The 26,806-nt window shown below is 46.9% G+C and overlaps 1 protein-coding gene across 1 annotated transcript in view; it reads left to right on the top strand.

Annotated features, from left to right (window-relative positions):
- The first annotated feature begins 9,790 nt into the window (after window positions 1–9,790).
- LOC137307993 (mucin-2-like) overlaps window positions 9,791–26,806 on the top strand; it is a 90,918-nt gene continuing 73,902 nt past the window's right edge. The window contains exons 1-2 of the mRNA XM_067976962.1: window positions 9,791–9,941; window positions 24,573–24,834. Coding sequence (XP_067833063.1) covers window positions 9,791–9,941; window positions 24,573–24,834 — 413 coding nt within the window. The remainder of the gene's footprint in view (window positions 9,942–24,572; window positions 24,835–26,806) is intronic.

Below are 26,806 nucleotides of genomic sequence, written 5' to 3'. Positions count from 1 at the left end.
ACAGCAAGAGGAGAAGAGAGGGCCAGCAGCAATAGTGAGAGGAGAGACAGGACCAACAGCAAGAGAAGAAGAGAGGGCCAGCAGCAATAGTGAGAGGAGAGACAGGACCAACAGCAAGAGAAGAGAGGGCCAGCAGCAATAGTGAGAGGAGAGACAGGACCAACAGCAAGAGGAGAAGAGAGGGCCAGCAGCAATAGTGAGAGGAGAGACAGGACCAACAGCAAGAGAAGAGAGGGCCAGCAGCAATAGTGAGAGGAGAGACAGGACCAACAGCAAGAGGAAAGAGAGGGCCAGCAGCAATAGTGAGAGGAGAGACAGGACCAACAGCAAGAGGAGAAGAGAGGGCCAGCAGCAATAGTGAGAGGAGAGATAGGACCAACAGCAAGAGGAGAAGAGAGGGCCAGCAGCAATAGTGAGAGGAGAGACAGGACCAACAGCAAGAGAAGAGAGGGCCAGGAGCAATAGTGAGAGGAGAGACAGGACCAACAGCAAGAGGAGAAGAGAGGGCCAGCAGCAATAGTGAGAGGAGAAACAGGACCAACAGCAAGAGAAGAGAGGGCCAGCAGCAATAGTGAGAGGAGAGACAGGACCAACAGCAAGAGGAGAAGAGAGGGCCAGCAGCAATAGTGAGAGGAGAGACAGGACCAACAGCAAGAGAAGAAGAGAGGGCCAGCAGCAATAGTGAGAGGAGAGACAGGACCAACAGCAAGAGGAGAAGAGAGGGCCAGCAGCAATAGTGAGAGGAGAGACAGGACCAACAGCAAGAGAAGAAGAGAGGGCCAGCAGCAATACTGAGAGGAGAGACAGGACCAACAGCAAGAGAAGAGAGGGCCAGCAGCAATAGCGAGAGGAGAGACAGGACCAACAGCAAGAGGAGAAGAGAGGGCCAGCAGCAATAGTGAGAGGAGAGTCAGGACCAACAGCAAGAGAAGAGAGGGCCAGCAGCAATAGTGAGAGGAGAGACAGGACCAACAGCAAGAGGAGAAGAGAGGGCCAGCAGCAATAGTGAGAGGAGAGATAGGACCAACAGCAAGAGGAGAAGAGAGGGCCAGCAGCAATAGTGAGAGGAGAGTCAGAACCAACAGCAAGAGAAGAAGAGAGGGCCAGCAGCAATAGTGAGAGGAGAGACAGGACCAACAGCAAGAGGAGGAGAGGGTCAGCAGCAATAGTGAGAGGAGAGACAGGACCAACAGCAAGAGGAGAAGAGAGGGCCAGCAGCAATAGTGAGAGGAGAGACAGGACCTACAGCAAGAGAAGAAGAGAGGGCCAGCAGCAATAGTGAGAGGAGAGACAGGACCAACAGCAAGAGGAGAAGAGAGGGCCAGCAGCAATAGTGAGAGGAGAGACAGGACCAACAGCAAGAGGAGAAGAGAGGGCCAGCAGCAATAGTGAGAGGAGAGACAGGACCAACAGCAAGAGGAGAAGAGAGGGCCATCAGCAATAGTGAGAGGAGAGTCAGGACCAACAGCAAGAGGAGAAGAGAGGGCCAGCAGCAATAGTGAGAGGAGAGACAGGACCAACAGCAAGAGGAGAAGAGAGGGCCAGCAGCAATAGTGAGAGGAGAGACAGGACCAACAGCAAGAGAAGAAGAGAGGGCCAGCAGCAATACTGAGAGGAGAGACAGGACCAACAGCAAGAGAAGAGAGGGCCAGCAGCAATAGCGAGAGGAGAGACAGGACCAACAGCAAGAGGAGAAGAGAGGGCCAGCAGCAATAGTGAGAGGAGAGTCAGGACCAACAGCAAGAGAAGAGAGGGCCAGCAGCAATAGTGAGAGGAGAGACAGGACCAACAGCAAGAGGAGAAGAGAGGGCCAGCAGCAATAGTGAGAGGAGAGATAGGACCAACAGCAAGAGGAGAAGAGAGGGCCAGCAGCAATAGTGAGAGGAGAGTCAGAACCAACAGCAAGAGAAGAAGAGAGGGCCAGCAGCAATAGTGAGAGGAGAGACAGGACCAACAGCAAGAGGAGGAGAGGGTCAGCAGCAATAGTGAGAGGAGAGACAGGACCAACAGCAAGAGGAGAAGAGAGGGCCAGCAGCAATAGTGAGAGGAGAGACAGGACCTACAGCAAGAGAAGAAGAGAGGGCCAGCAGCAATAGTGAGAGGAGAGACAGGACCAACAGCAAGAGGAGAAGAGAGGGCCAGCAGCAATAGTGAGAGGAGAGACAGGACCAACAGCAAGAGGAGAAGAGAGGGCCAGCAGCAATAGTGAGAGGAGAGACAGGACCAACAGCAAGAGGAGAAGAGAGGGCCATCAGCAATAGTGAGAGGAGAGTCAGGACCAACAGCAAGAGGAGAAGAGAGGGCCAGCAGCAATAGTGAGAGGAGAGACAGGACCAACAGCAAGAGGAGAAGAGAGGGCCAGCAGCAATAGTGAGAGGAGAGATAGGACCAACAGCAAGAGGAGAAGAGAGGGCCAGCAGCAATAGTGAGAGGAGAGACAGGACCAACAGCAAGAGGAGAAGAGAGGGCCAGCAGCAATAGTGAGAGGAGAGACAGGACCAACAGCAAGAGGAGAAGAGAGGGCCAGCAGCAATAGTGAGAGGAGAGACAGGACCAACAGCAAGAGGAAAAGAGAGGGCCAGCAGCAATAGTGAGAGGAGAGATAGGACCAACAGCAAGAGAAGAAGAGAGGGCCAGCAGCAATAGTGAGAGGAGAGACAGGACCAACAGCAAGAGAAGAGAGGGCCAGCAGCAATAGTGAGAGGAGAGATAGGACCAACAGCAAGAGAAGAAGAGAGGGCCAGCAGCAATAGTGAGAGGAGAGACAGGACCAACAGCAAGAGAAGAGAGGGCCAGCAGCAATAGTGAGAGGAGAGATAGGACCAACAGCAAGAGAAGAAGAGAGGGCCAGCAGCAATAGTGAGAGGAGAGACAGGACCAACAGCAAGAGGAGAAGAGAGGGCCAGCAGCAATAGTGAGAGGAGAGACAGGACCAACAGCAAGAGGAGAAGAGAGGGCCAGCAGCAATAGTGAGAGGAGAGACAGGACCAACAGCAAGAGAAGAGAGGGCCAGGAGCAATCGTGAGAGGAGAGACAGGACCAACAGCAAGAGGAGAAGAGAGGGCCAGCAGCAATAGTGAGAGGAGAGACAGGACCAACAGCAAGAGAAGAAGAGAGGGCCAGCAGCAATAGTGAGAGGAGAGACAGGACCAACAGCAAGAGAAGAGAGGGCCAGCAGCAATAGTGAGAGGAGAGACAGGACCAACAGCAAGAGGAGAAGAGAGGGCCAGCAGCAATAGTGAGAGGAGAGACAGGACCAACAGCAAGAGAAGAGAGGGCCAGCAGCAATAGTGAGAGGAGAGACAGGACCAACAGCAAGAGGAAAGAGAGGGCCAGCAGCAATAGTGAGAGGAGAGACAGGACCAACAGCAAGAGGAGAAGAGAGGGCCAGCAGCAATAGTGAGAGGAGAGATAGGACCAACAGCAAGAGGAGAAGAGAGGGCCAGCAGCAATAGTGAGAGGAGAGACAGGACCAACAGCAAGAGAAGAGAGGGCCAGGAGCAATAGTGAGAGGAGAGACAGGACCAACAGCAAGAGGAGAAGAGAGGGCCAGCAGCAATAGTGAGAGGAGAAACAGGACCAACAGCAAGAGAAGAGAGGGCCAGCAGCAATAGTGAGAGGAGAGACAGGACCAACAGCAAGAGGAGAAGAGAGGGCCAGCAGCAATAGTGAGAGGAGAGACAGGACCAACAGCAAGAGAAGAAGAGAGGGCCAGCAGCAATAGTGAGAGGAGAGACAGGACCAACAGCAAGAGGAGAAGAGAGGGCCAGCAGCAATAGTGAGAGGAGAGACAGGACCAACAGCAAGAGAAGAAGAGAGGGCCAGCAGCAATACTGAGAGGAGAGACAGGACCAACAGCAAGAGAAGAGAGGGCCAGCAGCAATAGCGAGAGGAGAGACAGGACCAACAGCAAGAGGAGAAGAGAGGGCCAGCAGCAATAGTGAGAGGAGAGTCAGGACCAACAGCAAGAGAAGAGAGGGCCAGCAGCAATAGTGAGAGGAGAGACAGGACCAACAGCAAGAGGAGAAGAGAGGGCCAGCAGCAATAGTGAGAGGAGAGATAGGACCAACAGCAAGAGGAGAAGAGAGGGCCAGCAGCAATAGTGAGAGGAGAGTCAGAACCAACAGCAAGAGAAGAAGAGAGGGCCAGCAGCAATAGTGAGAGGAGAGACAGGACCAACAGCAAGAGGAGGAGAGGGTCAGCAGCAATAGTGAGAGGAGAGACAGGACCAACAGCAAGAGGAGAAGAGAGGGCCAGCAGCAATAGTGAGAGGAGAGACAGGACCTACAGCAAGAGAAGAAGAGAGGGCCAGCAGCAATAGTGAGAGGAGAGACAGGACCAACAGCAAGAGGAGAAGAGAGGGCCAGCAGCAATAGTGAGAGGAGAGACAGGACCAACAGCAAGAGGAGAAGAGAGGGCCAGCAGCAATAGTGAGAGGAGAGACAGGACCAACAGCAAGAGGAGAAGAGAGGGCCATCAGCAATAGTGAGAGGAGAGTCAGGACCAACAGCAAGAGGAGAAGAGAGGGCCAGCAGCAATAGTGAGAGGAGAGACAGGACCAACAGCAAGAGGAGAAGAGAGGGCCAGCAGCAATAGTGAGAGGAGAGACAGGACCAACAGCAAGAGAAGAAGAGAGGGCCAGCAGCAATACTGAGAGGAGAGACAGGACCAACAGCAAGAGAAGAGAGGGCCAGCAGCAATAGCGAGAGGAGAGACAGGACCAACAGCAAGAGGAGAAGAGAGGGCCAGCAGCAATAGTGAGAGGAGAGTCAGGACCAACAGCAAGAGAAGAGAGGGCCAGCAGCAATAGTGAGAGGAGAGACAGGACCAACAGCAAGAGGAGAAGAGAGGGCCAGCAGCAATAGTGAGAGGAGAGATAGGACCAACAGCAAGAGGAGAAGAGAGGGCCAGCAGCAATAGTGAGAGGAGAGTCAGAACCAACAGCAAGAGAAGAAGAGAGGGCCAGCAGCAATAGTGAGAGGAGAGACAGGACCAACAGCAAGAGGAGGAGAGGGTCAGCAGCAATAGTGAGAGGAGAGACAGGACCAACAGCAAGAGGAGAAGAGAGGGCCAGCAGCAATAGTGAGAGGAGAGACAGGACCTACAGCAAGAGAAGAAGAGAGGGCCAGCAGCAATAGTGAGAGGAGAGACAGGACCAACAGCAAGAGGAGAAGAGAGGGCCAGCAGCAATAGTGAGAGGAGAGACAGGACCAACAGCAAGAGGAGAAGAGAGGGCCAGCAGCAATAGTGAGAGGAGAGACAGGACCAACAGCAAGAGGAGAAGAGAGGGCCATCAGCAATAGTGAGAGGAGAGTCAGGACCAACAGCAAGAGGAGAAGAGAGGGCCAGCAGCAATAGTGAGAGGAGAGACAGGACCAACAGCAAGAGGAGAAGAGAGGGCCAGCAGCAATAGTGAGAGGAGAGATAGGACCAACAGCAAGAGGAGAAGAGAGGGCCAGCAGCAATAGTGAGAGGAGAGACAGGACCAACAGCAAGAGGAGAAGAGAGGGCCAGCAGCAATAGTGAGAGGAGAGACAGGACCAACAGCAAGAGGAGAAGAGAGGGCCAGCAGCAATAGTGAGAGGAGAGACAGGACCAACAGCAAGAGGAAAAGAGAGGGCCAGCAGCAATAGTGAGAGGAGAGATAGGACCAACAGCAAGAGAAGAAGAGAGGGCCAGCAGCAATAGTGAGAGGAGAGACAGGACCAACAGCAAGAGGAGAAGAGAGGGCCAGGACCAAAAAGGTGAGTATTTTTTTTATTGGCCAGTGATGTGGTGATTAAAAATTGATTTTGCAATCATCACGATCTTTGATATCCTGAAGTGTAAAATGTTGTTCCTTTAAACGATCGGTGAGACCAATGCGAGTCGTATTGAAATGTAGAGGGTGAAATCCCACAGAGTGCCGCTGGCATCTCATGTTAATTCCATATAATCTCCAGGCACTTTCAGCCTCATAATATTTAAAACAAAGGAATAGGATTTTTGAATATAAGTTCAACTCTTTATTAATTACATTAAAAAATTTAAGTACCAATGACAAAATGATGACTAGGTTTTTTAATTGGTAATTGCAAAACACGTAATCAAAAAGACTCTGGGGAGCCAGGTGCAGGCGATTGTAAAATTTCTGCCCGCCCCGTGACCCTGACACAAACTGCACCAGAAATGGTGGGGTCAGGTCATTCTAATACTGCTGGCTGGGACAAAGATGTGAGTCCCTCCAGCGACTGGTGCACTGCATGTGGGTGGCCCAGAAAATTCTCTTTGGGGATGGGAGGCCCTGGAGGGGTTGTTCTGAGGGCCCGGCTATAGGATTTAAAGCAGGTCTGCTCTTAAAGCAGAACCAGTAAGCGGCAGAGTGAAGAAATGGCTCCAACAGGATGAACTAAAAGGAGAGCAGTACATTTTCCAGGGTGATATAAACATTCGCCTGACTGAAATAGGGGACAGGAGAGGATGCAATATTGGGAGTGGGTGGCAGGTGGCAGGAGTTAGCAGATCTAACACAGCAGGCTGGACCATGCGGAAGGAAGTGGCAGAGGTAGCAAGTGGCAACTTCCTAACCACCAGAGTCCCTCTTCACTGTAGGAAAAAGTTCATTAACATCACCAGGACAGCAAAGGTAAGTGTGATGGCAGCAAGCTGTCATTCATCCATATTATAAACATTACAGGCTGCAAACCAGTATTAATCCTAAAAGTGCAGAAACAAACTTAAAGGTATAACCCTGTGAGCGAAATGATCTGTACAGGCTCCTTCACATAGAACAATTATTGTATTGTCACTGGAGAATCCTGAAATGCATGCATGCCCTTTGAAGAATCATTTTCTGAACGGCAACTCCACAAGACAAGTAATATGAATTCTCCAATAGCTGTCACACAAACCATTCTGTGTCTTAATGTAGCAAGTGTTCTGTTCTCTTGCAGGAAAAAATCGCACGTAATTCACATATAACAATTTACAGGAGGAGGACTGGCAGCAGGAGGAGGCCGTGAAGGTACTGCGATCTTACTCAGCTGGGTTGAGAGGAGAAGGTAACATGGGCGAGCTGGCAACGAAAAATGATTTGTGCAGAACAAGTGCTAAAGTTCAAAGGTCAAGGAAAGCATTCAGTTTACTGAGACTCATACTCTGAGAAAATCCTTACGTGAGCAGAATAGTAAAGAAACAGAGACATTCAGGAAACTCGTTGCATTTCTCTGGGGTAGAGATTCGTTGCTGTCCACTATCGGGCCAGAAGGCAGTGATGCAGCCGCAATGCATGCCTGAACCAGGAGGCCCAAGACTGGCCCAAGGTTAATATTAACTGGGTAAGCTGCCACAGCATGGTGCCCCTCCACAGGCAGCTCACCCATTTGAACAAAATTAATATCAGGCCGACTGACTCGCCACAGTAGCTTGAAGGTAGGTCCCACGAGGGGAGGGGTTGCAGCAACGGGGGAGGGGATGATCGGGATACTGTGGAATCGGAGAGCACTGCTGCTCTTGAAATAAAACTTTCATAAAGGTATTGAAAAACACAATTCAGTGGGTCAATGTAACCATGTTATTGTGAAATAAGTAATTCTTTAATTTTTAATTTTAGGAACATAGAAACAGGAATAGGCCATTCAGCCCCTCAAGCCTGTTCTGCCATTCAATCAGATCATGGTTAATCTGTACCTCAACTCTATTTACCCGTCTTTGCTCCATATCCCCTGATACCCTTACCTAACAAAAACCTAGCGATCTCAGTCTTGAAAGTTTTAATTGACCTGGCATCCACAGCCTTTCGGGGGGAGAGAATTTCAGATTTCCCCTACCCTTTGTGTGAAGAAGTGCTTCCTGATTACACTCCTGAATGACCTCGTTCTCATTTTAAGATTAAGTCTGCTTGTTCTGGATTGCCCCACCAGAGGAAATAGTTTCTCTGTGTCTACCCTATTCAATTCACTTGTCATTTTAAACACCTCGATTAGATCACCCCTCAACCTTCTAAACTCAAGGGAATACAAGGCATGTTTATGCAACCCGCCTTCATAATTTAACACTTTTAGCCTTAGTATCATTCTGGTGAATCTGCATTGCACCCCTTCCAAGGCTAACATATCTTTCCTGAGATATCATGCTCAGAACTGAACGCAGTGCTCCAGATGGGGACTGACCAAGGCTCTGTACAGCAGAAGCACAACTTCCAGCCTTCGTATTCCAGCCCCCTCGAGATAAAGGCTAACATTCCATTAGCCTTTTTGATTCAGTTGTACCCGTCCACCAGCTTTTGGTGATTTATGTACATAGATACCTAAATATCTTTGCTCCTCCACAATTCCTAGTTTCTCACTATTTAGAAAATACTCTTATTTGTCTTTCTTGATGTGGATTCACATTTCCCCACATTTTACTTCATTAACCACAGTTTTGTCCACTCACTTATTCTATCTATATCCCTTTGTAACTTTCTGCGACCAGCTGCCCTACTTATTGTGACTGCCAACTTAGTGTCATCTGCAAACTTTAATGTACAACTCTCTATTCCTTCATCCAAATCATTGACAAATGGTGAAAAGCTGAGGCCCCAGAACAGATCTCTGGGGACTGCCATTTGCCAATCAGAGTTCGGACCCTTTATCCCACTCTCTGACTCTTACCTCCCAACCAATTTCCAACCCATGTTGCACAGTGGCTCCCAATTCCGTACACTTTCATTATTGCTAATAATCTCTTGTGTGCAGCCTTCTCAAATGCCTCTGGTAGCCCATATGGATAAAATCCATAGACATTCCTTTATCCATCGTGTTAGTAATCTCCTCAAACAATTGAACTGAATTAGTCAGACATGACCTGCCCTTCACAAATCCATGCTGACTCTCTCTGATCAGCTCAAGTTTGTCCAAGTGTCCAGTCACGCTGTCCCGAATGACAGATTCTAGTAATTTCCCCACAACTGACGTTAAACTTACAGGTCTCCAGTTATGTGGTTTCTCTCTCCCGCCCTTCATAAATAATGGAGTGACGTTTGCAATTTTCCAAACCAATGGCAAAATTCCTGAATCAAGAGAGCTGCAATAACAAACACATCTGTAATTTCCTCATCTACGTCTTATAATCCCCTGGGGTGAAAACCATCAGGTCCTCGAGTTTAGTCTAGCTTAAGTCTCATTATTTTCTACACTATTTTAGTTACATTAAATTCAGTAAGTTCCTCCCCTTGATTTATTTTAGATTCCCTTGTACCACTGGTATTTTGTTCTCTTCTGTGAAGACAGATACAAGTTATTCATTGAACAAGTCTGCCACTTCCTTATCGTTGATTACCGTATAACCTATGTCTGTCTTTAATTGGCTCACATTCCCCTCAGCCGCTCCCTTTCTCTTAATATATTTATAAATTTAATATATTTATATTTTGTTGCAAAACTTATTTTGGATATTAGGGGAGAAAAATTCAATAATGGCCATTTTCGGGTGCGGGTAGCGTGATGCGTTACTACACCACGCCCGATAGCATGAATTTTGAGCTGCCTGCTACTTACCATGATATCTCCGGGCAGCCAGTGCTACCCGCACTGCCGAGAGGCTGCACGGAGAATGAGGAAGTCAGAAATGGGGCGTGTTCAGCGCACGTTATCAGCAGCCTGCACCTCTTAAAGGTGCAGGTACACATTTTAAATGGGACATGCACAGTCCCCCGGGAGGAGGGAAAGATGGCCGGAGGATGGCGGGACCGGTATGAGAGAGGGCCCCACGCTTCTCCGATGAGGCATTGGAGGCCCTAATGAAAGGGGTGGACAAAAGGAGGGCCAACATGTACCCGCAGGGTGGCAGGAGACAGCCCAAGCTGCAGCTCCCGCAGGCACTGGGAGGCTGTGGCGCAGGAAGAGAATGCCAGGAGCATGGCACCATGCACGTGGGTGCAGTGCCGAAAGAAGTTCAATTATTTGTCACAAGTGGTCAAGGTGAGTGAGTGCAAGTGTCAAGTGGCACATGCATCACACTGCTCCACTGCTCCATGCATCAAACCCCCCACCCACCAACAAACACTGCCCATCCATTCGCAATGCTGCACTCAGCATGCTGCATCTCACTCGCACATAGTACCACACTTGCAGGCTACACAACCACCACTCAAAGGTCATACACATTGCCAGCTATTCGACCATGACAGGCACATCACCCACACTGTCCTCTGTCTTGCGGGAGAAGGTGGCGCAGCAGCAGACACCTGAGGGTGGACGGAGACGCTTACACGTCCTCACCCCCCTAGAGGAGACAGTGCTTCAGATCGTTGGGCGGGCTGTCGCTGCAGCCATGACAACATGTCGCGCTGGAGGTCCCGATGAAGGGGGTCCCTGCATATCTAACGCTCCTTCTCCTTTCCCCCATCTCCCTCCTCCCATAATCTTTTCTGATTCATGTGCTGCAGATGCTGTCAGCACACACGTCTTACTTGCTCCTCTCCCCACTCCACAACTCAACCTGTTTCCCTTTGTCTTTGCAGATACCCAAGAACACGTGGCAGCACCGTCCGAGGGGGAGGAGGAGGAGGAAAAGGAGGAGGGGGGGGGACACTGAAGCCACACCGTCACTCGATCTGACACTTGCTTCCACCAGCTCAGAGACTGACACTGCGCGTCCTTTAGAGGCTAGGTTAGAGGAGGGATCCGCATGTGGTGAGACACCGGGCTCAAGTGTGCAGGAGCCGGGGCGGGGGGAACGGATACCACAGGTCAGCTCGGCGGAGGGCGAGGTCGCTCACTAGTTCTGCTGCAGAGGAGTCAGATGAGGACTTTGATGGGCGAGGCTACAGAAGACGGCTGATGGGCGTACACCACCAAATGCTTGGGGCACTGGAAAGCCTGCCAGAAAGTCTGTGCACAATGAGAAGGGGCATGGAGGAGTCCAGCTCCAACTTGGCACAGGGCTTTGCGCAGAGCTTGGAGCCCATCCTTTCCAACATGGAATGGGTGGTCACCTCCATCAGCGCACCTGTGGAACCCACCATGATGCAGCGTCTGATGACTGATGTCACAGCTTCCATTGCAGCACAAACTGATGTCATCAAAGGTCTGCACACTACAGTTTCTGCCCAGACTGCTGCAATGGAAGCTCAGACAGCCACTATCGTGGCTCTGGGCACCACGTGGAATGGGGCTTCCAGGGCCTCACAGCACTCCAGCAGTCATTCTCCAGCTGATCACCAGGATTGCTGAGGTGCCGCCCTGGGAGAGTGGCAGAGGCGCCATGGCAATCGGACCTGCTGTCCTCTCTCAGGACGACAGCATTACTGCTCCTGCCCCTGCCACTCCGCCAGTGTCCCTGTTGTTGACTATCGGCCAGCCAGGCCAGACTGCTGCAGCCCATGCTGAGATGGTGCAGTCTGAAGCCGGGCTCTCCCGGCCCAGAGCCGCTCGAGATCATCCTCCAAGGCCATCTGCACGCTCCTCCATTGAAGGCCAGCAGCCTCCCACCACCCATGCTCCAACCACTGGGGAAGCACCTCATAGGAGCACTAGGATAGGTAAAGGCACACGAACAACAGGCACTAAGGGAATGCACAAGGGTGAATAGTTCTGTTCTGTTTCCATAATTTAGTTTATTCATTGATAAATGTGGCTTTGAATTTGCATTTGGTGGTGGTTTTTATTTGTGCGATGAGCTGAGAGGGAAACCAATGTGTAATCAGATGGGCGATTTGATTGTCTTGTGGGAGCGGAAAGGTGGGGAGTGTAGGTGAATTGGGGTTTAGTTCACATTATTGATAGCGGGCACGGATCAGGCAAGCACACAGAGCCCGTGCAGATGAGAATACCTACGAGGTGCCCCTCTAATGAAATGCATATGTAGTATGGCTCCCCGGCGGGGAATTGAACCTCGGTCTCCCGCGTGACAGGCGGGGATACTTACCACTATACTAATCCTTGATCATTCGTTTATGTTATTAATTTCCTGTATGAAAATGTATGCTTTATTATGAATCAAGCAAAGCGATATGATAAGCTGAATTCTGGGGTAAGCAGGTGTAGGGAGTGTTGTTTTGCAGCTACCTAATGAATGGATCCTTATTTCGGACAAGGTCGAAAAACATCCCAGGCCTGAGATAAGTGAGACTCCCTTTCCTGTGACCTACGTATGAACAGGTATCACCTGTGAGTGGTCGGTCATTATGTCAGTTAATATGGCTTGCCCAGACTCAGCCTATGATTGGTTTTAACCCCTTGCTACTCATGTCCCTCCCCACTCTGAAAATGTATAATTGTGTGAACTTTGACTGTGTAAATTGCCTGTTCTATGAGATTGACCAGACTCTGTCAAGAGTTGAAATCAATTCTATAGATAGGGCCAGCTGCAGCTAATAAATTGTGTTAAAACTTTCAAGTGTATTCGCTTTCAGTTTTTGCTGAACCAGACTAAGAGTAAAGAATCCGGTATCGTCACAGACAAGGCGCTGCACCCTTGCGTCTTCCTCCACTTCCTCTTCCGGCTCCACCCCCTCTTCTTCCTCCTCCTCCTCAGCCTCCTCCTCTTCCACCTCTGGCTCAGGGTCTTCTCTGATCATCGGTGACAAACTCTGATCCCTCATGATGGCGAGGTTGTGCAGCATACAGCAGACCACCACGAATCTGCCCACCCACTCAGGGGAGTATTGCAGGGCTCCTCCAGACTGGTCCAGGCAGCGGAAGCGTTGTTTGAGGAGGCCTATGGTGTGCTCCACGATGTTGTGTGTGGCAGCATGGCTCCCATTATAGGCCTGCTGTGCACGTGTGTGTGGATTCCTGACCGGTGTCATGAGCCATGGCGTGAGGGGATAGCCCTTGTCGCCCAGTAACCAGCCTTTGACTTGTCGAGTCGGGTGAAAGATAGCTGACACATTGGACTGCCGCATGACGAAGGCATCGTGACTGATCCATGATTCGTTGCGTGTGGTCTCACACCAGCTGCACATTGAGGGAGTGGAAGCCCTTTCGGTTGATGAAGACGGCCGAGTTGATATGCGGGGCACGCAGGGCAATGTGCATGCAGTCAATGGCACCCTGCACCATAGGGAAGCCAGCAATGTGGGCGAACCCCCATGCTTGTTCATTCTGCTTGTTTCTATCAAGAGGGAAGGTGATGAACCTGTTCCTCGTGTGGTACAGTGTGTCTGTGACCTCCCTTATGCAGCAGTGCACTGCATACTGCGAGATGTTACACATGTCACCAGCAGAGGCCTAAAATGATCCTGAGCCGTAGAAATTCAGCACCACGGTGACTTTCACAGCCACAGGCAATGCTGTCCTCGCCCTGCTCTGAGGCTGCAGTTGTGGCCGCACCAGTGGACAGATCTCAGTCACGACTTCCTTGGTGAACCTCAGGTGTCGGATGTCTCAGCCATGTCAAGAGAATGTTAAGAGAATTGGTCCAGGAAGGCCCTCATTGGATACGGCCTCCTGCTCAGTGCCCTGCGCCTCCTCGTCCTCCCTCTCCCCGCAGCTTGACCTGTTGGGCGTGGCCTCTCTGCATGCTCCCAGTCGTGCTGAATGCCCAGCAGGAGCCGTAGCAGACCACCCATGGTTGCCAGGAATGTTGTTCAACCACGGTTGTAAATTTCCGAACCGTGAGGCAGTATCTGTCAAACCACTCTCAAATGTATTCTTGGAACTCTCAGTAAGAATAGGGAGCTTCAAATAACACTTGCTATTCTACCAGCAGCCAGAAGCAATAATCCAGCAACTAACCTGCAACACCTGGATGGTCCCTTTAAATAGCACTGGTGGGGGGGGTCGTCCAGGCCATCTAAGACACGTTCAGGTGCTCGGGGTTAAGACTGTGCGTTGAGTTGAATGCCAAAATGGTGTCTATCACTTTAAATCAATGTTGCACACTGATTGCACGCATTTTCTCCCTACTTTACATGCTCCGGTGTTCGGTATTTGCGCATGCGCTAACTTCTATACCAAGATGGCATCCGTGGGTGTCACACTGGAAATGTGCATGCACAGCCAAGTCGCCATCTTGTATATTGGAGAGGCCGCGTAGCGCCGAAAGAACGGGTGCTATGCGGCCCAATTTAGCGCTCTAGAAGTTTTAGTTAGTTAGATAAAGTAGTGGATGGACATTTTTTGACAAAGAATTTTGAGTCAATTGATTGGTTTATTAACAAAGACTTGTGATAACTGTTTACATACAGAACATCAATTATAAATGTTTACATTGGTAATTTCAATGTTAAATGTGAACATAAAAGTGTGACAAAAATCTTTGTCAGTAAGTGAAATTTGTGAAGGTGAAATGTGCACACTGAGACTATTTTTAATAGATCGACAGGTTTTTGTGATTATCAAGGTGAGGGAACAGAGCTCTTTTCTACTTTTTTCACCCAGTGTCAGTATCAGCTTCTCCCAAGTCAACACAGCTTGTAAACTGAGTAAAGTTTTCTCCATACTGTTCCAACAATGTGCCTTAACTCTCCCCATCCCACATTCGACACCAGTGTGACATAATCCATGTCCTACATCAGCCATCCTGTAGCCTCTCTGAATGGGATTAGCAGTTTAAGTGTTAATTTGTGATGAATATTATTCCGTGTTGTGGGACTGGGTGAAAACAGCCCAGGATCAGTTCACTCAGAACCCTTACAGGGCAAGCATTCAACGGTCAGTCTGAGCTGGATTTGAATCCAGATCCCCTTGCATCTGCAGTTCTCCAAAAAAAGACGTTTTTGCTGTAGTCAATGTATTGATGTATATACAGAGAACAGACTGCGTATGTTTTTCAAAGACTGCTTTAGAAATAGCTTCAAATTAGGAAAAGTGATTGTCACTGTGTCCATCACATTCTGAATGTGGTGAACTTTATTTGGATGCCTCGTTAATTTTTCACCAGATGAACCATTTGTGTTAGTTTACATAGATAGTAATAATGCTTCTGTGCATCATAAAAGTACATGCATACTTTGTTCTGTATAGAATGGATTTTAGCAGCATGGGAATATTTACATTTTAAATAGTGATGCCATTCTGGTTCATTTTTCGATGTCACTGTGTAAGTAATGGTCAAACGCTAAATTGGGAGTTAAAATGGCCGTTACTCTGGGGGTTCTGCCCAATTTCCTCTCCTGAACCCTAAATGAAGGGAAATGTTGCAAAGCAATTTTGAGTTACTTTTTGTTGGATACAGATGTACTGCACGGTATGAGGGAATATAAATATGAAGAAAGACTTGAAAAGTTGGGTCTTTTATTGTTAGATCAATGCAGATTACGAGGTGATATAATAGAAGTTTTAAAATTATGAAAGGATGGGACAGGGTAGATAAAAGCAGAGTGTTTCCAGTAGTTGAGGGGTCTAGAACAAGAGGCCAAGATTAAATGGAAGAGATTTCGAACAGAGGACAAGAGAAACCTCTTCACACAGAGAGATGTGAGACTGTGGAATTCACTTCCAGGGTGAGTGGTTGAGGCAGAAACTATGTCAGTATTCAAGATGAGATTGGATAGGTGAATGAAGGATGGGGTTGGAGGGGTATGGGAGCAGGAACTATTTGCTCATGTGGAGGGTACACACCAACACGGACTGGTTGGGCCAAATGGCATGTTTCCGGGTTGTAACTTCTATGTATGTCCATATTTTACAAGCTCATTTTAAACTATCTGTGAGTTTGTGCCATTGGCATGTTACCTTTGAGGTGGTACAATTAGTGGCATCAGGCTGAGCTCCACACACCACTGACAAAAATTCTAACTTGACATTCATAAAATGTGCCTTGCAGATTTGGCTGTCTTTGTCCCCCTCCTCCACCCATATCAGTGTATTATTACATAGAATTACATAGAAAGTACAGCACAGAAACAGGCCATTTGGCCCAACTAGTCCATGCCAGTATTTATGCTCCACATGAGCCTCCTCCCTCCCTACCTTATCTAACCCTATAAGCATATTCTTCTATTCCTTTCTCCCTCATGTGTTTATCTAGCTTCCCCTTAAATACATCTGCGCTAGAGAGCTACTCCTTGTGGTAGCGAGTTCCACATCCTAACCACTCTCTGGGTAAAGGAGTGTCTCCTGAATTCCCTATTGGATTTATTAGTGGCTATCTATGGTCCCTAGTTCTGGGCTCCCCAACAAGTGCAAACATCTTCTCTACGTCTACCCTATCAAGCCCTTTCATAATCTTAAAGACCTATATCAGGTCATCCTCAGTCTTCTCTTTTCGAGAGAAAAGAGCCCCAGCCTGTTCAATCTTCCCTGATAGTTATAGCCTCTCAGTTCAGGTATCATCCTAGTGAACCTTTTTTGCACCTTCTCCAGTGCCTCTGTATCCTTTTTATAATATGGAGACCAGAACTGTCATGTAGAATCCAGGATTTCTTTTTGCTTTACTAGTATCATACAGTATACATAATATATTAATAGGCCTAATAATAATTTCATATTATAATTGCAGTTTCATGCAGGTTTGTTTCTCTGTAAATTGTCCATTTTTGTTGTGTTCGGACCACTAGGCACCGGACACGACAAAGGCAAACCAAGCCCAGTCGATCCTGCAAAGTCGTCCTCACTAACATCTGGGGACTTGTGCCAAAATTGGGAGGGCTGTCCCACAGACTAGTCAAGCAACAGCCTGACATAGCCATACTCACAGAATCATATCTTTCAGCCAACGTCCCAGACTCTTCCATCACCATCCCTGGGTATGTCCTGTCCCACCGGCAGGACAGACCCACCAGAGGTGGCGGTACAGTGATATACAGTCAGGAGGGAGTGGCTCTGGGAGTCCTCAACATTGACTATGGACCCCATAAAATCTCATGGCATCAGGTCAAACGTGGACAAGGAAACTTCCTGCTGATTACCATCTACCGCCCTCCCTCAGCTGATGAATCAGTCCTCCTCCATGTTGAACACCACTTGGAGGAAGCACTGAGGGTAGCAAGGGCACGGAATGTGCTCTGGGTGGGGGACTTCAATGTCCATCACCAAGAGTGGCTCGGTAGCACCACTACTGACCGAGCTGGCCGAGTCCTGAAGGACAGAGCTGTCAGACTGGGCCTGCGACAGGTGATGAGCGAACCAACAGGAGGGAAAATCTTACTTGACCTCGTCCTCACCAATCTACCTGTCGCAAATGCATCTGTCCATGACAGTATTGGTAGGAGTGATCACCGCACAGTCCTTGTGAAGACGAAGTCCTGTCTTCGCATTGAGAACACCATCCAACGTGTTGTGTGGCACTATCACCATACTAAATGGGATAGATTCAGAACAGATCTAGCAGTTCAAAACTGGGCATCCATGAGGTGCTGTGGGCCATCAGCAGCAGAAAAATTGTATTCCAGCACAATCTGTAACCTCATGGCCGAGCATATTCCTCACTCTACCTTTACCAACAAGCCAGGGGCAGCACCAGGTGTACCTAAAATGAGGTGCCAACCTGGTGAAGCTACAACTCTGGACTACATGCGTGCTAAACAGCGGAAGCAACATGCTAAAGACAGAGCTAAGCGATTCCACAACCAACGGATCAGATCAAAGCTCTGCAGTCTTGCCATATCCAGTCGTGAATGGTGGTGGACAATTAAACAACAGGAGGAGGATCTGTAAACATCCCTATCCTCAATGTTGGCGGAGTCCAGCATGTGAGTGCAAAAGACAAGGCTGAAGCGTTTGCAACCATCTTCAGCCAGAAGTGCCGAGTGGATGATCCATCTCAGCCTCCTCCCAATATCCCCACCATCACGGAAGCCAGTCTTCAGCCAATTCGATTCACTCCACGTGATATCAAGAAACGGCTGAGTGCACTGGATACAGCAAAGGCTATGGGCCCTGACAACATCCCAGCTGTAGTGCTGAAGACTTGTGCTCCAGAACTAGCTGCGCCTCTAGCCAAGCTGTTCCAGTACAGCTACAACACTGGCATCTACCCGACAATGTGGAAAATTGCCCAGGTATGTCCTGTCCACAAAAAGCAGGACAAATCCAATCCGGCCAATTACCGCCCCATCAGTCCACTCTCAATCATCAGCAAAGTGATGGAAGGTATCGTCGACAGTGCTATCAAGCGGCACTTACTCACCAATAACCTGCTCACCGATGCTCAGCTTGGGTTCCGCCAGGACCACTCGGCTCCAGACCTCATTACAGCCTTGGTCCAAACATGGACAAAAGAGCTGAATTCCAGAGGTGAGGTGAGAGTGACTGCCCTTGACATCAAGGCAGCATTTGACCGAGTGTGGCACCAAGGAGCCCTAATAAAATTGAAGTCAATGGGAATCAGGGGGAAAACTCTCCAGTGGCTGGAGTCATACCTAGCACAAAGGAAGATGGTAGTGGTTGTTGGAGGCCAATCATCTCAGCCCCAGGACATTGCTGCAGGAGTTCCTCAGGGCAGTGTCCGAGGCCCAACCATCTTCAGCTGCTTCATCAATGACCTTCCCTCCATCATAAGGTCAGAAATGGGGATGTTCGCTGATGATTGTTCAGTTCCATTCGCAATCCCTCAGATAATGTAGCAGTCCGTGCCCGCAAGCAGCAAGACCTGGACTCCATCCAGGCTTGGGCTGACAAGTGGCAGGTAACATTCGTGCCAGACAAGTGCCAGGCAATAACTATCTCCAACAAGAGAGAGTCTAACCACCTCCCCTTGACATTCAATGGCATTACCATTGCCGAATCCCCCACCATCAACATCCTGGGGGTCACCATTGACCAGAAACTTAACTGGACCAGCCATATAAATACTGTGATTACAAGAGCAGGTCAGAGGCTGGGTATTCTGCGGCGAGTGACTCACCTCCTGACTCCCCAAAGCCATTCAACCATCTACAAGGCACAAGTCAGGAGTGTGATGGAATACTCTCCACTTGCCTGGATGAGTGCAGCTCCAACAACACTCAAGAAGCTCGACATCATCCAGGACAAAGCAGCCCGCTTGATTGGCACCCCATCCACCACCCTAAACATTCACTCCCTTCACCACCGGCGCACTGTGGCTGCAGTGTGTACCATCCACAGGACGCACTGCAGCAACTCGCCAAGGCTTCTTCGACAGCACCTCCCAAACCCGCGACCTCTACCACCTAGAAGGACAAGAGCAGCAGGCACATGAGAACCGCACCACCTGTACGTTCCCCTCCAAGTCACACACCATCCCGACTTGGAAATATATTGCCGTTCCTTCATTGTCGCTGGGTCAAAATCCTGGAACTCCCTTCCTAACAGCACTGTGGGAGAACCTTCACCAGACGGACTGCAGCAGTTCAAGAAGGCGGCTCATCACTACCTTCTCAAGGGCAATTAGGGATGGGCAATAAATTCTGGCCTCGCCAGGGACGCCGACATCCCATGAACGAAAAAAAACCACAAAGATTTTACTCCCATTTAGCAAACAATCTCTGCTCCAAGTTCCAGAAATCAGATCTCAGCAGTGTTCTGCTGTTTCCACTTGGAGTAACACAAATTCTATCTTTTTTGAGCTCTGCCCAATAGACTTTTGTCATCTGGAGACTGTGCCAAATTTTCCTGTATAAAAGACTGAGCCACAGGTGACCGACACCTTACAGGGACCTCGGTAGCTCATACCGAGCTTTGACCAAGATGGGGAGAGATAGGGATGCATCAGTATGGATCCTTGTACTGATAGTCTCATACTCTTATGGCTCCGTCACCTTAGAACGTAAGAATGTTCTCTTTTCCATAAAAATATATTTTGATAATTTTAAGAATGTACTGGAAAATGAGTTCTGTGTCTTTACAAGTATTGAAAAATTCTTGAAAGGCTTCAATCTGCTGGTCTGAATTTGATGCTTTTGCTTTGTGGTTCTTGTTGCAAGGCTGTGTTAAATGCGAATGCCATTGTGGGAACGGAAAAGCATGCTGAATGTACATACCAATCCAACTCTGGAGGAGTATTTTCAATGAGCATCAAACCCATGTTCAGTTAAAAAATCGGTTTGCTGATTGTTGTGTAAAATAGTTAATTTGCATGTTCCTAATGAATTTCTACTGATTAGTCTGATTTCTAATTAAGCCTAAATTGCATTGATAATTGTTAATGAAAGCATGGACTTTTAAAAAAATGAACAAATGTATTTACAGAATATCTCAGAATTTTCAAGGTTTACATGTCTAATTAAAATAGCAGTGTTCTTTGCTACTTGGCATTTTTTCTAAATCTGTGGCAGGTTCAGGTGTGTTGATTTTTTTTTTGGTAAAAACACATTACTGTCATCCTGCTGTGATCTGATAGAGTTTTTGTTGAAGAAATGGTTGCACTACAGCAGCAGTGCTTTCAGACGAAAGCTATTTGGAACTTAAATCACCAGGCATTGATGTCATTCTTGTCCGTGTCTGGGAAGGCTGTGTTAATGCCCAGTGCCATGTTTATATTTTCCTTTGCAAACCAAAGCACCCACCCATTTCTGACACACTGCACTTGTAAAGGACAACGGGGTCGATTTTAACTCTTGGGCAGCGGATTGGAGGAGAGTGGCATTCTGGGGGCGAGGAAGCCGGAGCCATTTTGAGTCCCAGGCCTCATTTAAATGTGGGCGCTAAACAGGCATCGCAATGAAGCTCACCGGATTCAGGCTGGCCCAATATTGGGTGGCCTGGAGGCTGCAGGCTGGAAGCAACGCAAGTCCAGGGGGGGATGTCGCAATCGCAGGGGTGGGGGAGGGGGGAACCCGAGCGGCAGTGACCTAGATTATTTTTGTGGGGCCTACAGTAACAATCCTGTTCCTCCTGGCCCTAAAGAAATAATTTAAAATTTACCCTTTCAGTGCCTCTTCAGCTTTACTGCCAGTGAAATTGGTTGAAGCGAGCACGGCTCATGCTTCGACCAGTTCTATCCTAAAATGGCATTCAGGGTCCAATGTATGTCATAGGACCCCAACTTGCATATTAAAAGGGACCTACCACCTAAAACAGGCAGGCAGGCAGCACATCTGCTCAATGGAAAGCCCCTGTGAAAGTGGCAGCAGGCTGATCGCGGCATTAAGTCCACCAAACCCATTTTGAGCTGGATACCACCACGTTAATGCTAATTTTGGCCTTAAAATTGACCCCTATATAATCAGTTTAGACTCTTCCCAATGTATTCTGAATTGGTTACAATTCCCGGTGTGCATTACGGGCATCCAACAGTGGAGATGAGTTGAGAAGAGGAGATCGACAGACAGCTCAGAGAGATGTGGGTGATAGACTGGGAAAAAGGTTGAGGACTCTGTGGTCAAAGTGAGGAATGCTTTTTAGAATGCATCCAAAACTGTTTCCTAGATTAATGTGTTTCTAGTCCAACAAGGAAAGAAACATTGCTTGACTTGGTTCTTGGAAATAACTGAAGTGAGAGCAGGAGAACAATTAGGAATTAGCAAATCCAAAATTGTTAGGTTTGATGTGAAAATAGAAAACGACAATAGAGAATCAAAGTTAACGGCGCTGGACTGTGACATGAAGAGATCTGGTTCACATTAACTAGTCGGAGAGTTAGCAAGCAGGACACTGATTCAGCAGTGAGGAATTTTCAGATATAAGATGGAGCAAATGCATCTATCCCTACGAGGTGAAATGGGGCTATCAAAAGGAAGGTGTTTCATGGATAGATTTAGAAATTAAAATGAAACTGGAACTTAAACTTAATTGTGAGACATATGATAAAGCTAGGGATAACAATACTAAAGAAAATCTTGAGGAATATAGGAAGTGTCATGGGGAGATGAAGCGGGAGATTAGAAAGGCTAAAAGGGCATATCATAAATGGATTACATACATAAGAAATAGGAGCAGGAGTGGGCCATACGGTCCCTCGAGCCTGCTCCGCCATTCAATAAGATCACGCCTGATCTTCTACCTCAACTCTACTTTCCCACCCTGTCCCCTTGTCCCTTGATTCCCTTAGTGTCCTAAAATCTATCGATCTCAGTCTTGAATATACTCAACGACTGAGTATCCACAGCCCTCTGGGGTAGAGAATTCCAAAGAATCACAACCCTCTGAGTGAAGAAATTTTCCTCATCTCGGTCCTAAATGGTCAACCCTTTATCTTGAGGCTATGCCCCCTAATTCTAGACTCTCCAGCCAGGGGAAACAGCCTCTCAGCATCTACCCTGTCAAGGATTTGAGAATTTTATATATTTCAATGAGATCATCTTTCATTCTTCTAAACTCCAGAGAACATAGGCCCGTTCTACTCAATCTCTCCTCATAGGACAACCCTCTCATCCCAGGAATCAATTTAGTAAACCTTTGTTGCACCGCCTCTAAGGCAAGTATATTCTTCCATGGGTAAGGAGACCAAAACTGTACACGGTGCTCCAGGTGTGGTCTCACCAGAGCCCTATACAATTACAGTAAGACTTCCTTACTCTTATACTCCAACCCCTGTGCAATAAAGGCTAGCATATCATTTGCCTTCCTAATTGCTTGCTGTACCTGCATGTTAACTTTCTGTGATTCGTGTACAAGGACTCCCAAATCACTCTGATTACCCAGTTAATAAAGGCCTATGTAAGCATTTTAAAACTAAAAGAATAATTAAAATGAGGAGAGGACCCCACAGAGATGAAAGGGGAAATCTAGTTGTATATGCTAAAGGAATGGGGGAGATATCAAATGAATATTGTGCAGCAATTTTTACAAATGATGGTGGAAATGAGAATGTAAGGGTACTGGAGGAGAACATGGAACAATTGTTAGGAATAGCTGTAGAAAAGGGATTGGTTCCAAAAGAAAATCCCTCCCTCAGCCATTTCACCTTCCTTTCATCCTTTAAGACCATCCTTAAAACCCAACTCTTTGACCACCTACATTATCCCAGTCTATCTTGGGATAGTTAAAATCACTTAATATTATTGCCCTGCCCTTCTTCAATATTTCTCTGAACTCCTCCTCTATCTCATATCCCATAATGAACACCAAGAATTGTAATATTTCCCTTTCTATGGATTCTGTTTTAATGCAATATGCACAAACAAGGCAAAAAGTGCATGACATAATGGATATTGTATGAAGGATATCACTATCATCAGTGCACCATGGACATAACAAGGCAGAAAATACCATCATCAGTACACAATGGTTAAAGCAAGGCAGAAAGTACCATTGTCAGTGCGTAGCAATGTAAACAGTAACATTATCAGCATAAATGAGATGTAGGAAAGTAGGAATTACCAACAGTGCGTCACAACAGAAATATTATAGCCTATAAATTATGGTTATAGATAATTGGGTACAAATGCTTAATACATTATTGTGCTTTTGCTCTGTCCATTATTCTGATGGGGCATTGGCCAGTTTAAAACAAATGTGTTAAAATAATGGACAGAGGAAAGCCAAAGGAACTTGAGAAACATTTGCTTAATATCAAAGAACATTAATTTCTATGCTTGAAACTAAATTTTAATACTGTTCTGCGTTTTGTGTGAATTTATCACTGCATTGAATTCAAACACTTACAATATTGGTAAACAGGCAACAAATAGCATAATTTAAGAAGATAGTGATGTTTAGCCTTTGATTAATAGACCACTCTTCTTACTCAGTATAATGTATGTGTCTAGTTACTGCTTTATAACATTAGACAATTCACATTTTTATACTTTTTTATGTTTAGTTCTTCATTCAAATGTAATTTTTTGTTGTGTTTTTAGATGGGGCAACAGAATCTACTTTGTTTGACAAGACAGTGGTGCTACTTCCAAGAATACCATCAGCTCCATTTTTTTCAAGTAAATAAACTGTATTCCTTTTTCCAATTAAGAAACCTAGTTGATGGGCCAAGATCCATATTCAGGACACCTTCAAAAGTAAAGAATAGAAGATGGGATGAATCAAGTCGTAGTGGTTTGATTATGCCAAACTTTGGTAAAAGTCTTATAGATTTCAGGAGGAAGATAAGAAGTTGCACAGCTTTGAGGTCTTCGGAAAGAATGAGTTACGATAACAACCAGTACGATAAGCCTTAATTTCAACACAGTGAAGGTGCAGGTGGGAGAAAAAGTGTGTAGAACAGCACATGTGGTGATTAGAAGGAGCAAGAGAAGAAAGTTCACTGGATTGATGATCATAGTATCACAATAGAGAGAGAGAGAATAAATATTGCTTTGAGGAAAAAAACTGGAGGCTAGAAAAGAGAGGGATCACCAATCAGTTGATCTTGTATTCTGCCCCGGAGTGTGAGAGATGCTAACAGCACTTCTCCAGAAATCAACCTATGAATCATGTTCTTACAGACCAGCCTGTGCCAGCTTTACCTGATGAAGTGAGCAGCATTCTCTGTGTCTCACAAAACAATCTACAGGGTTAGTAAACAGAAGGATGATCAGGAAAATGTGATCAATAAGGCAATAACTTAATTTCTTTGCTGATCACATTTGATGGAAGTAATTTTTTAAATTTCTTAAAACAACGACGAATCAAATGAACAAATGCGTTACAAATGTTGGTACTTTGGCAGATATAAAACCTGTTGCAGTATGACCTCGTGGCAGCCAGTACTTTAACTGTGAAGATATGTATTTTAAAACCAACTGCTCTGCAGACTAAATCTTCCAAAAAACTCCCTATGTAACTCACCACCCCTCAAAATAATTGTACACTATTCTCAATTCATAGGTCACAATCCAGACCACAATTACCGTGTTTGCAGTACCTGGGGAAATTACCACTTTAAAACCTTTGATGGAGATGTTTATTATTTCCCCGGAACCTGCAATTATGTCTTCGCTTCCCAGTGTTTGAAGACTTATGAAGAATTCAACATCCAGATGAGGCGCACCATTGTTGATGGTCTTCCAAGGATCACTCAAATTGTCATTAAAATTGATGGATCAGTTGTTGAAGTACTTAATTCAACTATTTCAGTGGATGATAATGTGTAAGTGTTTTGCAATTTATTGCTTTCATTTTGCTGCTTTTCAATATGTAACAATGTAACAGAACATTGCACAATGCATCAGGGGAAGGGCTGAGTTGTAGAATCATAGAACGTTACAGCACAAAGACAGGGCATTTAGACCATTAAATCCGTACCGGTCTTTTTCTCCTATTCTGCTGCTCATTCCCCTTGGCCCTTAATATCCCTCTTTTACAAGCACCAACCTAATCCCCTTTTAAAAGAATTTCTGGTTTCTGCATTAACAACATTCTAACCACTCTTGTGTAACAATTTTTTTCTGTAACTTTCTCTTCATTTCCTTTTGTGATTACCTTAACTGTGTGCCCTCCGGTTACCATCTCGCTGATCAGTGGAAACAATCCAACATTAGTTACCCATTCGTAACCATTCATGATCTTGAAGACCTCTATCAGGTCATCCCTTAACCTTTTAGTTCCAGTGAAAAAAGCCCCAACTCCTCAAGTCTCTCTTTATAACTATGCCTCTTCATTGCTGGTGCCATCCTAGTGAACCCATGCTGCATATTTTCCATTGTTTTTATTTGTTTCCAATAATGGATGCCTAAACTTTGCCCAATACTTCAACTGTGGTTGAATGTTTTAATGTATGCATCTAGCCATAAAACAAAGGATTCCATTTGCCTTTTTCAGGCCTTTCTACTTGAGCTCATTCAAAACTCTGCTGCCCGTATCCTAACTCGCACCAAGTCCCGATCACCTATCACCCCTGTGCTCACTGACCGACATTCCTTCAATTAAACATATGGCAACGCCTCGAATTTAAAATTCTCATCCTTGTTTTCAAATCCCTTCATGGCCTCGCCCCTCCCTATCTCCGTAGCCTCTTCCAGATCTACAACCCTCCGAGATCTCTGCGCTCCTCCAATTCTGGGCTCTTGTGCATCCCCGATTTTCATCACTCCACCATTGGCGGCCGTGCCTTCAGCTGTCTGAGCCTTAAGCTCTGGAATTCCCTCCCCAAACTTCTCTGCCTCTCTACCTCTCTCTCCTCCTTTAAAAAGCTCCTTAATACCCACCTCTTTGACCTGTACTAATATGACCTTATGTAGCTCAGTGTAAAATGTTGTTTGATAATGCTCCTGTGAAGCACCTTGTGATGTTTTACTCTGTTAAACTATGTTTTCTATGCTATATAAATGCAAGTTGTTGTTGCTACCTTTGATGATCTATGTATCTGTGCACCAAGACCCTTTTAATCTTCTACTCCATTGAAATTCTTACCATCAAAGGTGTTCATGCTTTTCCTATTTTTTTTTCCAAAATGTATTACCTCACATTTTTTGATTGAACTGCAACTTCCACCTGTCTACCTGTCCAATTTGGTGTCATCAGCAAAATTTGATATTGTTCCCTCAGTTCTCTTCCCGCTCCCGCACCGTTACCTCTGGAGTCCTCCAAGGACCGATCCTCGGCCCCCTCCCATTTCTCACCTACATGCTTCCCCTCAGCGACATCATCCGAAAATACAACATTAGGTTCCACATGTACGCTGAAGGTACCCAGCTCTACCTCACCACCACCTCTCTCGAACCCTCCACTGTCTCTGATTTGTCAAGCTGCTTGTCTGACATCCAGTACCGGAAGAGCAGAAATTTCCTTCAATTAAACATCGGGCAAACCAAAGCTATTGCCTTGAGCTGTCTAGGCCCTGAGCTCTGGAATTCCCTCCCTAAACCTCTCTGCCTTTCCTCCTCTCTCTCCTCCTTTAAGATGCTCCTTAAAACCTACCTTTTTGATCAAGCATTTGGTCACCTGTCCAAATGTCACCTTCTTTGGCTTGGTGTCAATTTTTTTGTCTGATTCCGCTCCTGTGAAGTGCCTTGGGGCATTTTACAACGTTAAATGCAAGTTGTTGTTGTTCCTAAGTCCATCAGTTATGTATAAAGTGAGTAAGAGCAGCCCCAACATGGAATCCTGTGGAACACCACTCA

The sequence above is a fragment of the Heptranchias perlo genome, unplaced genomic scaffold (genome assembly GCF_035084215.1).
Source record: "Heptranchias perlo isolate sHepPer1 unplaced genomic scaffold, sHepPer1.hap1 HAP1_SCAFFOLD_117, whole genome shotgun sequence".
Taxonomy (NCBI): domain Eukaryota; kingdom Metazoa; phylum Chordata; class Chondrichthyes; order Hexanchiformes; family Hexanchidae; genus Heptranchias; species Heptranchias perlo.
This window is presented reverse-complemented; position numbering and strand designations above follow the sequence as displayed.